Source organism: Mercenaria mercenaria, chromosome 5 (assembly GCF_021730395.1).
Source record: "Mercenaria mercenaria strain notata chromosome 5, MADL_Memer_1, whole genome shotgun sequence".
Taxonomy (NCBI): domain Eukaryota; kingdom Metazoa; phylum Mollusca; class Bivalvia; order Venerida; family Veneridae; genus Mercenaria; species Mercenaria mercenaria.
Window position 1 is genome coordinate 38,141,739 of NC_069365.1, and position 13,782 is coordinate 38,155,520.

Sequence of the window (13,782 nt, forward strand, 5' to 3'; positions counted from 1 at the left end):
TTCCAAAAATGCTATGTGGACTAAATTTTTTGGAGTAAATATCATTTTTAATAAATAACACACAGCATTTTAATATTATGTTTATATTATGTGATGCATCTAGCAATATAGATTTGGAGTCTAAATGTTAAAAAATCCGATTTTAATTTTTAGTTACAGTGTCTACATATAGAGCTATAGAACAATATTTAAAAGTCAGAAAGCTGACACCTCCATTTGTTCAGACATGTGAGATTCCAGTGTAGACATTTTCCTTTTGAGATCCATATATAGAACTACAGAACATTTACAAATCATACAGTAAAATATATATAATATATATATTACCTTCATTTGTTTGCAACACGAATAACATGAAATATAAGTGTTTACCTCCGTTTGTTTAGACATGAGAAATTCCAGTGCAGATATTTTATTTTGAGATCATCACAATCGTCCTTAGTCGCTAACCCTTCTGTTGATTTTCTTATGTTCCAAATTTCTTCTCTGATATCTCCAAGAACTTTCTCCATATTTTCAGTGGTTATGATGAAATCGTCATTCTTCAGCTGTTAAGATAAACAATATTATATGTAATTTAGAAAAGTTACTAAATTATTTCATGACAAAGACATTTCTGCCAGCGAGGAGTAGCTTTTTTTGATGGCGCTATATTTCGCATGCATTTAATGCGAAAACTAAATAGCGGCGAATTAGTCAAATAGCGAAATTTCTGTTTTGGTTCTTCTGGTACATCACTTATCTGCAAAATTGTTATATTTACATAATTCTAAGAGTTGTTTGCAATAAAATACTTAATTATCAAAATAGTTTTAAATGTCAGAAAAATGTCCAAAACATTAAAGTTATTTATTAAACAAGGGATGTAAATATTCAACAAAGACAAAATTAATAATAATTTTAAACTTAAAAAGCTGTATTCAAATGATTATTTTCTCTTTTCCTTTCTATCCTTGACCGGCAATTAAGCCGTATACTTTAATATTTGTTCTTATTAATATTCAACGTAGACCAACATAACACGATGGGATTTTAAATGTATGTGTAACATAATATAATAATGGTAATCTTGACGTTCTAGCATAGACTGTTGTTCTTGTCACTTTTCCGGGATGTTTTAACAGGAGAGAAAACGTGTGTTTACAGAGAGATTCTTGCGCTCACGTGCTGCTAAAACACCTTTTTATGCTTGTTCCATGGCAAAGCGTAAACATATAACGGCCACAAGACGGATAATTCAAAACGAAATGACGTCAACTTGAGAAAAAGAGCTTAGACATTCCCGCGCATTTCACGCAAATTTAATGAAGTTGAGGGACAATAGATGCATTTATCAGTTGTTACGCGTGTTATACAAGAACAGCGTTAGAGCATATTCATTTCGTGTCATAGCATCTTCAGAATCTCTCGGGATACGTTGGTACCCTCGCCCTGCCGGGCGGGCTCTTGCACCAATCAATAACTCGGGATTCTGTATCTTTATGTTTACTAAAGCTACTGATCAGGAATAATGAGTTTGATGCCGTCTTCCTTACGTAATAACCAGGTTTTCAATTTTGAAAAGTCGGGCTTACATTAAAAATGTTTATTTTTTGCTGCCACATCTGTGGAGAGTGTACAAAACCTGATATTCAGCAGAAATACCCAGGAAACATCGAAATATTTGATAAATCATCGGAAAATCAATATCTGTTCATGATATTGGTCAGTATCAAACTCATATGGGGCCTATATATACTATATTACAGTACTAAGGCAACTTCGAAACGTAATACCGATCTTAAAATCCAACAACTCAATCCCAAATCATGTATTCTAGACAACATTCTCTAGGCATATGAATAATCTTTCAGACAAAAGACTTGTTTTGTAAAAATATAATACATAGGCCATTAAAAAAGGAGTTTGATAGTGGCCCTTCAGCATCAGAGACATCAGTATGTAACCGCTATCTGTCGGAAATATTATTTGACCAATATTACGATATTACGTCAACTTTGCAAAACCTTTAACGAATCGATATTGAAAAACCGTATTGGTTCGATATATATTGATTGATGGGTAACTTAATATTACAAATATTTAACAATCAAGATTTTGCAATATGATTATAAATGACAGTTTATTGATGCAACACTAAAATAACTTCAGATATTCTGTAAACCAGTTTGTATAAACTTTTTAAAACAAAATTAGCAACTGTTTCGTATTTTTATAAATACGAATACTGTTAACTTTTATTTACTTTTATCTATATGTAAAGCTATGTTTGTATTGTACCAACCTCTTCAAGTTTCTTAACAGCGTCCTGAGCATCTTTTCTGTCAATCAGTTCCTTACCATCTTTCAGCACAGCTATCATATCATCTATGTAATTACTTGCATCTGTCTTTTCTAGTTCCATGGTGCTCGAGTGGAATATCTCGTTTCTGTACTGTGTCACCTGTTTCATTAATTAAACAAAAATACATTTATCTTTCAGTTTTGGGTAGTGTGAAATTCTTCAAAAAACACAGCCGTTTAATCAGTCTAAATTTCCTTTCAAATATTGTTGAGACATATGCTATGTGTCACAAGAATCTTAACTTATATATAAGCCGCGCTATGAGAAAACCAACATAGTGCGTTTCCGACCAACATAGTGGCTTTGCGAGCAGCATGGATCCAGACCACCCTGCGCATCCGCGCAGTCTGGTCAGGATCCATGCTGTTTGCTAACAGTTTCTCTTATTCTAATAGGCTTTAAAAGCGAACAGCATGGATCCTGACCAGACTGCGCGGATGCGCAGGCTGGTCTGGATCCATGCTGGTCGCAAAGCCACTATGTTGGCTTTCTCACGGCGCGGCTCATATAAAACCAGTAAACAGCAATGAAGATAGTTGTGTTTAAGATGAATTATGTTCAGGGGACACTACCTCGAACGTACTTAAGATGTTCACTAAGACATTTCCCTCTGTCTCGATAGGCCCGTAAATTACGAACCCGAACATAGGTTAAGACCAATGACGTTCTCACACAGCATATAAAAGCCAAAATGATTATATTTCTACCTCCCTGAAGGTGAATTTGTTAGTTTCTTATTTCATTATATACTTATGTAAATTCTGTAACAAATTACGGCTTGTTTTTCACAAGTAAATATAAACAGGCAGAAAAATATTCCGTATTGTACCTTTTGTATTACACAAATATGTGTTCACTTGATATGCATGACCCGAGACAGTTCTATAAATCATGAGCGCACAAAAAACAACAACACTCATTTCTATTTTAACATCGACAACATCGACAAATGCTGAAGATTGCGTTTGATAACAAAACAACAACCAAATACATGACAGAATATAATAAAAGGGTCATTACAACAGCGCGCCTCGTGAGATCCGATCTGGCAAAATCCACTCGAGCCGAATAAAGTATCCCAGATCGAGATAGTATTATAATAACCCTATTGTGCTAAGCTAAAACAGGCGTGAATATAATTCATAAGTTTTCCGTCCGTTTGTCGTTTCAACGACCATCAATGTACTTCATGCTGATTGCTAAATTTAACATTTTTGTAACTTATTTCTAGGTACATGTAGTCTCAAAACGTTAAATTTGTATCACCTAAACAGTAATGGAAATGAATTCCAACATACAATGAGCAACTGTCTATCTATTCGTCCGTGGGTCATGGGTTGTACGTCTCGGCATCGTGGGAATATAGCAGTATTGTTCCGGAGAGGAGGGTATTTATTGGACAAAAAGCTAAAAGTGGCTATCTAAAACTGCTGATTTGATAAAATGCGATGATATTCATTAACTGATCTCGAAAAATCACCAAATATCTGAGTTAAAGATAAACATTGCTTAATTCTAATACAAATTTAATATCCTTTGAGGTATGTATATGACAATTACTGACATCTTACACATTTACCCAGTGTTATAACTGATTATGTGTCTAGGTAACCGTTTTCGTACTCTCAAACAAACCGAAGAATTCCTAACAACGAAAGGAACGAAAAACTCTAGCTACAAGGAAACACTTTTACCTGATCATTATGAACTTGTTTAAGAATATGTTACATGTAACGAGTTACAGTAAATTCAGTAACATGGATCTCATCGGGATCAAAATAATTTAGTGTTGCATAGCGTTATTGTATGTTCATGTAATGCGCGGTAACGTCAACGTTGTCTGATTACGCTGACGTCATTTCCTTTCAAACATTTGTTTTAAATTCATGCATTCTAGGGCAGAAGCTTCTTGTGTCAACCTTATTCAACCACACTAGAAGTTAGAAGATAGCGAAATTATGTTAATTTACCATGTATTCTTTCGTAAATGTTAGTTTGTATATACTTGACATTGTGTCAGTGGAAGTATAAAATCTGGATGTTTTGCGCAGCCGGAAGTGTGCCTAACATGACTGGAAGTGTGCCTGATATCGATATAAGGCACACCAGCTCAAACGGAAACGAACTAATATCGGCCTCACGCTGCTCATATACGTTTAAATTCAATGCAAATTTGTCACTATATTTAGTAACATATACAATAACATATTGTTACAAAGCATGTATAAATATAGTTTTTGTACCTACACCATTTATTTGTAATATGTTTGGTATTTGCAAGGAAAGGAGATTAGAATTCATGTACCTATTACGATTTTTACCAAGCTGACAAAAATTGTATTTGAAATAAGCGGAAGTGTGCAGTTTTACCTTTGAAAATACATTAGATCCGGCTAAATTACACTGAATGTGATTATGAAAGTATTTGTTGTTTATAATCACATGCAGTAATCCCGTGCAGTCAATGTCGGCTGCTGATGTCTTCTGGTCATATCCAGGGGCGTTGATGAAACATTTAGCTATACTCCACGAATCTCCAGTCCACTGCTGAGTTTGCGTGTTTTTCCAATAAGGTGCTGGTGGTGTGGACGCATGATTAGTTATAATGTTGTCGTAGATAGCACCACATACGTTGTTTGGACAAGCAATTTTACCACTCGTATAGCAGCAGTTACAGTTAGCTTGACCTAAAGGACATTGCTTATTTCCTATTTTCAAATGGTCCGGTTTGAGAGTTCTCACAGCACACTGACCACATGTCACAGTCGGTAGATTCTTTGACTGTTGAATATTATTTAATTCGTCTTTATGCTGTTGTTTGGTGACGTCATCACAGAAAGGCTCAATTCCTTCTTTTAAGTATCCTAGACCAAGTCCGGCCTTCACCCATTGTCTGTACCTTTCCTTCTCTAATTGAAGTTGGTGTGCCATCCCGATATATTACATTCGAACCTAAACAAAAAAAGTAATAATTACTAACTAGTTACAGAATACACAGACTTCAAGTTCCGATTACATCATACGCAGTTTGCCGGTCAAGATCAACCTGTATATCAAGTTGCGGTTCCTGCGCTGAAGCGCTTTTTAGTTATCGATCGGAAACAAGTTTTCAGCTCAAGGTCACTGTGACCTCGACATTCGAGGAACATACCGGGTCATCTGCTAGTCACGAACATTAGGCCGAGGATATTTGAGGTTTCTGAGATGAAGCGTTCTTGAATTATTGATCGTAAACCAATTTCCGGCTCAAGGTCACTACGGCGTTGACCTTTGGGAAAAATGAGATTTGCCTAGATCATGTGTGATGTTCCTGTAGTGTATTCAGAACGGGGATCCCGTGCGATTGAAAAAAAAGATTAATGGCGACATATACCAAACTGTTAAACTATGTCTGAAGGTCACAAAAAGACATGTCGCCAGTCCGAGTTCCGCGACTGGACCGATCTATGACGTCATCAAAATGGCGGCCAAGTTTGAAAATATAACTTTGCGTAATTCATTATCTATTTACGTTTTATAGCAAAACTGCATCTCATTATCTTTGGTTTTCCATCCAAGAATATTTGTTGTCAATGTAAAAACAATATTGAAGTATATAAACAATTAAATAATGTGAAATAATAAAAAAATATCTTACCCCACCCACTTTATTTGAACAGATCATTTTCTTGTTGAACGTATTTGTTTCGTATTTGCTTTACCATCAAAATATACGAATATCATCATATTCCAATAGTGCTGTGGCTGTTTATGTGTACTTTATGTCACTGCTACAAATGAACACTGTACCAGTTTGCTGGCCCACCATTTGTATCGCGTTGAACTCCACAATGACTTTAAACATTTGCACTTAATCAAATGCAATTATTAGAATTCCTACCTTTCTTCTAACGATTCTTTCCCGATAGATATGTTTTATTTTGATAGATGCCTTTCAAAAGTTAGAATTATACGTGTCCATAGGATCTCAAAACTTTATTGAACAATAATGGAGTCTTTAAACATTAAACTTTTTATAGTCCATAGTGTGGATGTTAACCTTTATGTCGGTCATTTTAGCCCAGTCTATGGCAAACAAGTTTTGAGAAGGAAACTTTTCATAATAGGTATCCGGATAGGTGATGAAACATTTGCAATCGTCTGGAATTCTGAGAACTTGAAAGTTTAGTGATAATGTATCAAATGTCAAGGCCTTGCACATTTTTGGATTATTTTCACAACAGTTCTACGACAGAATTGTTGCTATCAAAAATGTCTTTCTTGAAATCACAATTGTCAACGGCAAAGAACATATGGCAACTATTCACAAAGTTTCTTGGAAAATAGGCAACCTAATTAGAGAACGGTTGCCATATATTATTATTAGCTATCTGATACTAATGGGCTAAGAGTAGTCTACGTAAATACATAACCCGTGTATGTTAGTTCTATATTTCTTGATGTTCAATGTATAATACACCGGCTGCAACATGTAAATGTTATTAGTTATAACCGCGAATAGTTGCAGTAGGTTTGTGGATGTATACGTACATGTAAGGGTCAACTACATAAGATTATGTGACGAGTTGGGAACGTGACTGCCCTTGACATGTTCAAATTGGCATTCTTGCTTTCCGTGGAGGACCCAGAATCAACCACGGTAGTTAACGTGCGCTGAAATAGGTATGGACTCCCTAAAAAGATCTTGATTATCAACAGTAACTGTTACAGGTCCTGTACGTACCGACCTGAGGGATGAGTATCATTTCTCCCTAAATAATTTAGTTGCAGAGGAAAGCTTTTGTTTGTTAACATTTCCGTCCAAAAACTGAATTGCTATGTATTCGTTTCATCGACACTAGCTAGGCATATTTTGTATTTATTGCCGGATTGCCAGTCTTGACAGAAAGCAGACAGATTTTTTATGCGTCCGAAGGGGCGTATTATGTTATGACGCCGGTGTCCGTCTGTCTGCCCGACCTTAAGCAATTTCGTGTCCGCTCTATGACTTTTGAACCCCTTCAAGGATTTCAGAGAAACTTGACACAAATGTTCTCCATATCGAGACAAAATTCAGAGCGCATGTTTTGGATGATACGATTCAATGTCTAGGTCACACTTAGGGGTCAAATGTCATATGAATCTCTTGAACTGTTTTTAAAGACACTTGGCACAAATATGCACCACATCGAGCCGACATGCAAAGCACATGTTTCGGATGGCTGGCTTTAAGTCTAGGTCACACTTAAGGTCAAATGTCATACCTTCGGGCGTACATTGCATCGCATTGCGGTGTTCTTTTTTCCTAAAAGAATCGTTAGAACTAAGGGTGTTTGTTTATTTTCAGTAACATTCGACTCTATTGCTTAAGCAATATTAATTGTTTCATATCTAATTTTTGCGCGATCCATCGTGTCCCTGCTTAAGCGGCTCTATTACAATCTCTTTACCAAGATGCAAAGTCAGTCTGTGTCAGAGAAATCACGATCATCATATTAAATGCGTTTTCGAATGGCAGCAAAGACAGTTGCATAAGCGCTAGGGCACATTTCACCACCGTACGTTTAATATATCATACCCGTACATAATTTCCATATTCTGTAAAGTTGTGCTACTAGAGATAAGTACCGTTGTGATCAGACATATTTACAGGTATAAAACAATAATACTTAATACAATACAGAGAAGATATTAACGAAAAGGTGTTAAAACATTGTCAAGAAAATGTTAGAAACAATTGTTTTGATGTTTTCATACAGCGGCTGAAATATTTCTGAAATGATTGTAAATGCTCCACAGACATCATGTCAGTTTTGACTGAATGTTGTGTATATTTTACGGATGAGCGATATTTCACGGCTAAAGGGTTTCGCGACGACACATCAATTTGAATGTGTCAATAGCGAAGATATATGAATGTCATAAACAGCAAAACAACACACATTCAAAAAGATACGTTAAAAATTCCAAATGCAGAATTATATTACAGAATATAAGTATACAATATTTGAACGGTCGTGAGTACATATCTTTACCTTGGCTAAATATATAAACTAACTGTGTAAACTGCAATCACAAATGTCTGTAAAGTAACAACTATTTGTTTAAAATAAACTTCCAGAGTTTTAGTAGCGAAATATATTCATACCGTATTTACTTACACATTTATTAGTATATAGTATTTAAACCTTACACACTACCTTTCATACTCGCAAAAATGTTTATTTTATAATTCCATTTTATAATTCCATAAATGATACGAGATAACTGTTGTTCATATATTCAAATATGAAATTTGGACATAGTATATCTTTGATGATGATGCTACAAACTAAGTTTGATGACGAACCATCAAGCAGTTTATGAGGAGAAATCTTTTAAAGTGTCCCCATTCGAACAAAATTGGGAGAGGACCTAACTCTAATGTTACAGTTCAAAGTAGAAAAGGGTTCATCAAGTTGTTCATGAAAAGAAGTTGTTCGGAGGTTAAAAGGGATCAAGCAGCCACATTAGAACACACTTGTGAAAGAACCTATAAATGATGCATCAGAGCAAGATAGATGACGTTCCTTCAAGCTGTTCTTGAAAAAATGTTTAAAGGTGTTTTTTTTTCTAATAACACTAGCTGCCCCTAAAAGTAGCAAAGAGCAATCTTGAATAAATTTAAGAGAAGATCTTAAAAGGATGTCACAGATATAGTTTGTTGAAAATCCATCAAGTGGTCTTTGAAAAGAAGTTGTTTAAAGTGTTTCAATGCTTATCTCTAGTGGCAAATTGTCTTTACTTGAATATATTTGAGAGAATACCGTACACTGATGCTGTAAACCGAGTTTGAGAAAGATCTATCCAGCGGTCAATGAGAAAAAGTCAATTAAATGTTTTCAATTTCCAAGCAAAATTGAACAAACTGAAAAACCTTGCCAGGATGCTACAGACCAAGTTTGGTGTAATTCTGAACAATGCAGATAAAGATATTGTTATAACCCTATTTTATTATCATTTCTCTGAAAATATCTCTTTGTTATAGTATGCAGTGCATATCTTTATATCTATATATCCATGTTAAATACAACGGCAATACAGGCAATAATAGAACGCCATTGGTGTCTTCTGATGTTGAAATGGCATTTATGTCGTACTCATACCGAGATATACACATATACAGTGATTATACGTGTATATTAAGAGTTTCACATTAAATATGACGCTTTTATGGTGTCATTCCGGTATTGAAGTACTTCCTAGGAAGTAGTTCTTTGAAATTTTGAAGTTCCCAATTTGAAGACATCCCTACTTTGACTTGTTAAATTCCAATGTATCTACTGTCACTGTGAACATTTTGTGTCATTTTTGATGTCTTTAACAGTTTTTATTGTCTGTGTGTTTCAGGACTACATTTCTGTGCGGAAGAATAGAATTGAAAACCTACTCAAGATTGGCGGCCGTGACAGATTTTTGTGGGAATTTAAACATTGACTGAATACTTTGATGTGTAGCAAAAACAGTTCGTTGTTGATGATAGTGTTTTTCTTTTCTATATTGACTGGGACAGTGTTAATCTTCAAAAATACAGAGCTGTCAATGCTGTAATTGTATTGTGAAATTCACAATCCATGCTCAAAAGTGGTAGAAATTGTACCATGCAAAATTTAGAAAGTGGAATATTTCAGCAACCATAGCGTTTACAGTAATGAAACTTCAAACACTAATAGCTGATAACAATGCAAAACAGTTAGCGAGTAAGATATGGAACAAAAAATTGCAAAGATGTTCCCCTTTGTTAAGAAAGCACCAAATTTTGCATGAAATTACTTTAAGGTATCCTAAATCCTAAAAGAGGAGGAGACACGCTATATCTGCCCTGGAACCTCCTTTTAAATTAGTTTAAAAAAGGAAGTTAAAAATGTTTTAAAAATAATAATTTTTCCTTTAAATTGAAATTTATCTATAAAGTAATGATTCATATGATCCAAACATGGATAACATATCACTAGCATAGACATACAACCATTTGGAATTGAAAAATAAACAAAGTTTACTATAAAATACTCTTATTTCTCAATATACATACAGAAAAGGGAGGTAATCAGATTTTACTGTATGTTTAATTTCAAAACTGCGTGTGAAAAGATATTTCTCATGAAGAAAGAATTAAAGTTGTATTGAAGTATTACAAAGTATACTGGATCAGAAACGGACTACATAATACGATTTGTCGGCTACATGAGGCCCCAAAGGGGAAATACCTTTTATTTATTTCAATTAAATATATCTAGAACAATTTCAACAAGAGCTGTCAGTGGACAGCGCGGTCGACTATTCTCAGTGCTTGATAGTATAATATAAGCAATGAGAAAAACTTCAACATTACAATAAGCATATTCAAAGTCGAAAAGGGGCCATAATTCAGTCAAAATGCTTGATAGAGTTGCCTCCTCCTTTTAACAGACTGGGATCATGATGGTAAACAAGTATGCAAAATATGAAAGCAATATCTCAATGGACTTTAAAAATATTTGGGTGGTACGCAAACTTTAACATTTATTCTAAGTCGAAAAGGGGCCATTATTCAGTCAAAATGCTTGATAGAGTTGCCTCCTCCTTTTTACAGACTGGGGTCATGATGGTAAACAAGTATGCAAAATATGAAAGCAATATCTCAATGGAATTTGAAAATATTTGGGGTGGTACGCAAACTTTAACATTTATTCTAAGTCGAAAAGGGGCCATAATTCAGTCAAAATGCTTGATAGAGTTGCCTCCTCCTTTTTACAGACTGGGGTCATGATGGTAAACAAGTATGCAAAATATGAAAGCAATATCTCAATGGACTTTGAAAATATTTGGGGTGGTACGCAAACTTTAACATTTATTCTAAGTCGAAAAGGGGCCATAATTCAGTCAAAATGTTTGATAGAGTTGCCTCCTCCTTTTTACAGACTGGGGTCATGATGGTAAACAAGTATGCAAAATATGAAAGCAATATCTCAATGGACTTTGAAAATATTTGGGGTGGTACGCATACTTTAACATTTGTGTGACGCTTACGCTAACGCTCACGCTCACGCTCACGAGGTCCTTAAAGGGGAAATTGTTAAAAATCACATTTTAAGGGCAAATTAATTTATTTCATCGTTAGAACATCATATTACTGAACTTGACATAAGTAAAGAAACAGAATTCATGGATCGTATGTATAAAATATCAAAATGTAAAAATATTCACATGTTTAGGTCCACGAGTTAACCTATATATCTGCATTTATTAGGGCAATAGATTTATATAAAAAAGAGAGGCCCTGCAATGAATAATTTTTGTAAATTACATAACAATATAATATGACATAATCATGTTTCAAATCAAATGACTCACCCAAAGACCCATAAAATAAAAGAAACTGATATTTACACCCTTTCAATAGATATCTAAGAATTGTAATACATGTAGGTTTACTTCTCTAATACATTTGGTTGACAAATTTATATTTCTTATACATGAATGTGATGTGTTATTGCACTGGCATTTAATTGGATCTACGAAGTGTACATAGTAATGAAAGTCAAGTGTCATTACTGGTCAATCTAGATTCAACAGAATTAAGCAATGCAAGGGTCACAGTTAAGGTATACAGACACTAAACAGAAAAGTGGCGCGGAAAGGTGCATTCAAAGAGGCATTCTTCTTTGTTCTTTAGAGCTTTTTTCCCTTCCTTCTTTACATTTTTTTTGCTGAAATCACATAACAGATCTATCCTTTACATATAGGAAGCATTTTCGCAATAATATGATAGCATGACAGATTTATTATGGACATGTAGGTCATACAATTTAGGGTATCAGTTTTAAAACAGGTCCTGCTCTGTGCTGTAGCCATTTGAAATTTGTCAATTTTATCTAGAATAAAGAAGGCCAGCTATTTAGTTTGTTCATGCCTTAATGCCTCTCCCCAACTATGGCTTCATATATAAAAATTAGAAATGTGAACATCGGGTAATTTAGATGTTTTCATGCTGTCTATTTCCTTTAGGAACTAGAATTTATCTGGCACCATTTACTGACTTACAGCTTGATACCTTTGTTTATAACATGACCATGTATTGTTCCAAAAGTTTGAAGTCACAACATGTGCTGCACTAACTGTTATGCGACATGGTACACATTTGTTTGCCGCAGATGCATAAAATCAAAACCACAAAGGGATAATGTTACGAGCAACCAACACTGATACACACTGTTATTTTTTATAGTAAAACAGTTTGCTAGTTGTTAGCTGTAGCTTTATTTGGCCGTTACAAACAGTTCTGGTACATGCTGACTAATTCCATAGTTAGCCGTCTTTTTTGGCATAAAAACAAGGACAAAAATCCAACAGGAGAAGACACATCAAAGAACGTAGACTTAAAGCTAACATTCTTTATAATGCATTATTTGGTTGTGATATTGTCTCATTACGTTTGCAAGGAATTAGGATATCTTTACTTATGGTTATGCTGTGTTATAAAGATTCATGAAGCGCACATGACAACTGGAAGGATGGGTTGTTTTATCATGCAAAGAAATATCAAAATGAAGTCAGAGAATATAGACTCTTCTAGCACTTAGACGTATTGAAAGCAAACCCTTGAGAGATGTTCACGTATGTAACAAATATCATTGTATCAAGCTGGTTGTAGACAGGCATTTATAGCATATACTGGCATTGCTAATCCTGTTAGCTGGAAATGGTCAAGAGAACTTGGCTTTAATTATGCAATACGCTTCATAATTAGCTATTATAAGTCTGAGGAAACTCATCAATGTAACTCCAAGAAAACATACAAAGGCAGATATAAATGTATCAAGCCAATCCTGTGACATTTTGAAGACATGTGAGCTAAAGAGTGAAATACTGGCAAATCTATCACAGTTTTAGTTAAATATTGACAGGGTTGTTACGCCTAAAATTAAAAGTTGTTTGTTTAGGGTAACCTGATCGTAACTTTTCATTCAGCTTTTGTAAGTTCACGAAAAAATGCTTGGGACATTACCCTAAACAAGCAATTATTCTAGGACTTATAATTGCGCTATTGAGAGATATTTCTAACACTGTATTGGACAAAGAGCACATATCAGCTATGATTATAACTAGGACGGCCTGCAATAGTCATTTTACCCGTGCTGAATTTGGAAGCTAAGACAGAAAATACACTATTTAGTTATTTGTCAAAAGGCTTAATATGCAAGATAAATGTAGCTTTGGTTTGATTCTCTTTATTTCTGTATCATATTTTCATCTTAAACAATTTTTATATGTAACTATTTGCGTTCTTGGGGTGTCTGGAGTAAATCACTGTACTTTAGAAATGTTTCAAGTTATAAGCTCTGTGGAGGGGTCCAGTGAGAGTGAACGTCTAGTGAAAAAGGTGTTGTCAGATCAATAGGTAGGTCGTTGGTTCAAACCGTACAAAAGTTAACCTATCA

At 34.7% G+C, this 13,782-nt stretch overlaps 1 protein-coding gene across 1 annotated transcript; it reads right to left on the bottom strand.

Annotated features, from left to right (window-relative positions):
- Nucleotides 1-368: 368 nt before the first annotated feature.
- LOC123558327 (uncharacterized) lies at nucleotides 369-5,290 on the bottom strand. The gene is made up of 3 exons (XM_045350204.2): nucleotides 4,715-5,290; nucleotides 2,285-2,443; nucleotides 369-548 (listed from the first exon to the last, which is right to left on the bottom strand). The coding sequence occupies exons 1-3, from the start codon at nucleotides 5,273-5,275 to the stop codon at nucleotides 369-371; spliced, it is 900 nt and encodes a 299-aa protein (XP_045206139.2). The 5' UTR covers nucleotides 5,276-5,290.
- Nucleotides 5,291-13,782: the final 8,492 nt, after the last annotated feature.

What these genes read in the sequence shown, in the direction of transcription:
- LOC123558327 (XM_045350204.2), bottom strand. Translation starts at nt 5,275, where the DNA reads ATGGCACACCAACTTCAATTAGAGAAGGAAAGGTACAGACAATGGGTG. An exon ending in GATCTAATGTATTTTCAAAG is followed by an intron (nt 2,444 to 4,714) that starts GTAAAACTGCAC and finishes TTAATGAAACAG; the next exon opens with GTGACACAGTACAGAAACGA. An exon ending in CTGTTAAGAAACTTGAAGAG is followed by an intron (nt 549 to 2,284) that starts GTTGGTACAATA and finishes TTATCTTAACAG; the next exon opens with CTGAAGAATGACGATTTCAT.